Genomic DNA, 2,689 nt, shown 5'->3' on the forward strand with positions numbered 1-2,689 from the left:
TCTCTTGTTAATTGTGTATTTTCTCTTTCTTTCTTAGTTTATGAATATCCATAGAATAAGATGATTCATTTCATTTGCAGCCTTCTCATACTGTTGGTAACTTGGTCTGTCACCATTTTAATTTTGATGAAACAAACTAATCAGTTGTAGAAGTTTTCATAAACCTTCATCTGTGAGTGTTATGGGTTATTGTCAAATAGGAATGACCAACGGGGCAGGGCCTGGTTTTGCCTGCTCCATCCCGGCCCGCCCCGTCCCTGCTCTAAACCCGACTGGGGTTAGAAATTCTAGCCCCATCTCCAATCCCGTGGGGAATGGGGATTCTCAAAATTTCCCCACCTTTCCCCAGTAATTCCTACTGTATACTTAAATTTTTTTTTTTAATTTTTTAAAAATTATTTCTCCCATCCATGTCAGATGCCACATCATTCAAAAATAATCGAAATTGGCCTGAAGAAAATCATCAAATTTGCTGATGTCTATTTTTAACTCGACTTTAATAATCGTTTTCTAACTAATTTGAAAAATCTACCAACCAAACACTAAAATAACCAGCTACTTTTGAATCATAAAAACAATTGCTGACATGGCTATGATGTGGTGTCGATTTTTGAATTGACATTGGTCCTGTACTGGTCCTTATTTGAAGAGAAAATTCCTGATCAGTGCCCAGTATTTTGGCTCAAGTGACAATTTAGTTTTCCAACTTTTAAAATGTGATAATTTAGTACCCAAATTTTCAAAATGGGACAATTCAATACCTGACGTTAACAAATCCGTTTACCAGTTGTTAAGTGATATTTGAAAAGTCAAAAATGCACTTCGAGTGCCATCTAATTCTCTTTATCAATCATCTAAACATTGACAATAGAATAAATAGTCCCAAATTCTAAATTCTTCCAAACAATCACCAACTATTTTGAATATAAGATAAGAGACTAGGATTTGGGACTGTTCAGAACATTTAGATGGTTGATATAAAAAATTAGATGGTACTCAAGGGACATTTTTGACTTTTCAAATATTACTTAATGATTGATTAACGACTTATTAAAATTGTCCATTTTGAAAATTCGAGTGCTGGATTGTCACTAGAGTCAATCCAATATTGAATTATCGCATTTTAAATTTCGAGAATTAAATTATCACTAGAGTCAAAGTATAGGATACTGATTGAGAATTTTCCCTTATTTGAGGTAGGACTAATGTTAATCTTGTACAAAAATTTGTCAATTTTCCAAGTGTGGTTGGCAAGACTGTTAATAGTAATATATTTGTACAATAAAATGTAGGGACTAGGGATATGCAAGCATACACGACCACGTGAGCTCACGTGGCTTGGTCCAGGGCCAGGGGTACAAGTGAAAGTACCTACCAGCACTGATCGGTTTCCCACCTTCTTGTGGTGGACATGGTCCGCCCACGCCCACTACCCAAAACACAGGCGGCCTTATACCGTCGTCCTTTCGTTATTGTGAGATCGTAGCAAGCCCTAGTCATGGGATCCGACAACGTGGCGTAGGCGTTTTGAATCTCCATAAAACCCCTTCCCTCGTCGTCGTCGTCGTCGAATCCCGACATCACGTCCGGGTGATACCGCTTTGCTAACCTACGGTACGCGGCCTTGATCTCAACCGGCGATGCGGTTTCCTTGACACGCAGTATCTGGTACAGGTTGACCGCATCTACCGTTCTTGTCCTTGTGGTGGTGTGCTGCGCCAGGGCACGAATCGGACGATGCTGACATCTGATTCGGAGAACGGTGCCGACGGTAAAAGTTAGGGCTCCGGACATCGATTCTATATGGAAAAAGATATTAGTTTTCTTCTAGGGTTGGTAGGGATAGGGAGGGAGATTAGGATTGAAGAAATGGAAGGGAAGACGGGGTTGTAGGAAAGAGGAAGCGGAGAGTCACGAAATTTATAATGAAGAGTGTGGAGAGAGGAGAAAGGAGTGAGACTTTGCCCGCTGATCGTAGACTGGAGGGCGATGAGAGAGAGAGAGAAGTGGTAGCTGTTGTTGAAGACGTTGACACGTCTGTCTGTCTATGGGAGTAGAATCGTTGGGTAATGGCTAATTAATGGGCCTTCTAGAAGCATTTGTCCAATTCTCCTGCATTCAAGTGGTTGTTATTAAATGAATTTGGGTGGGCCAAAATTTGTTTGTGCTAGATATGGCTTTAAATACAACAGACCGGCCAAAGGATTCATGTAGCCCATCTACTTTTAGTTGTGATAAGGCATGGATGATGATGATGGCAAAAATTTGTTTAGATTAATACGTAATTTATTATTTTTCAGTAATTATAAAGACCCATTATAGTTAGCGATAAATACCCTCTTAACCTTCATTTGCGAAAAGAACCTCGTAACTTTTTCTTTGCAATAAATAATTTATGGCTGTTAAGCTGGAATGCGTTAAATTACCAAAATAATTGAACTTTTCTTATTTTTTTTTTCACTTTCATAGTTTGAAAGAGAACACATATAAATATGTATAGTATAAATACATACAAAATAATACAAAAATACAAGGTTTTGCATTCTATATATTTGCATTTGTACTCCTTTCAAATCGAGCCTTTAGGAAAATTTTCCATTAATACCCTGCTGTACTTTGGGCCTAGTGTTGCTTTTGTCTTTGACCTTTAAAATGCAATAATTCAATATCCGAATTTTCAAAATGTACT

General features: G+C 38.1%; 1 protein-coding gene across 1 annotated transcript; it reads right to left on the reverse strand.

Moving 5' to 3' along the window:
- Nucleotides 1-1,371: 1,371 nt before the first annotated feature.
- LOC104594457 (chaperone protein dnaJ 11, chloroplastic-like) lies at nucleotides 1,372-1,794 on the reverse strand. The gene has a single exon (XM_010254731.3). The coding sequence runs from the start codon at nucleotides 1,792-1,794 to the stop codon at nucleotides 1,372-1,374; it is 423 nt and encodes a 140-aa protein (XP_010253033.1).
- Nucleotides 1,795-2,689: the final 895 nt, after the last annotated feature.

The sequence above is a fragment of the Nelumbo nucifera genome, chromosome 1, assembly GCF_055504915.1.
Source record: "Nelumbo nucifera cultivar China Antique chromosome 1, China Antique-T2T, whole genome shotgun sequence".
Lineage (NCBI taxonomy): Eukaryota > Viridiplantae > Streptophyta > Magnoliopsida > Proteales > Nelumbonaceae > Nelumbo > Nelumbo nucifera.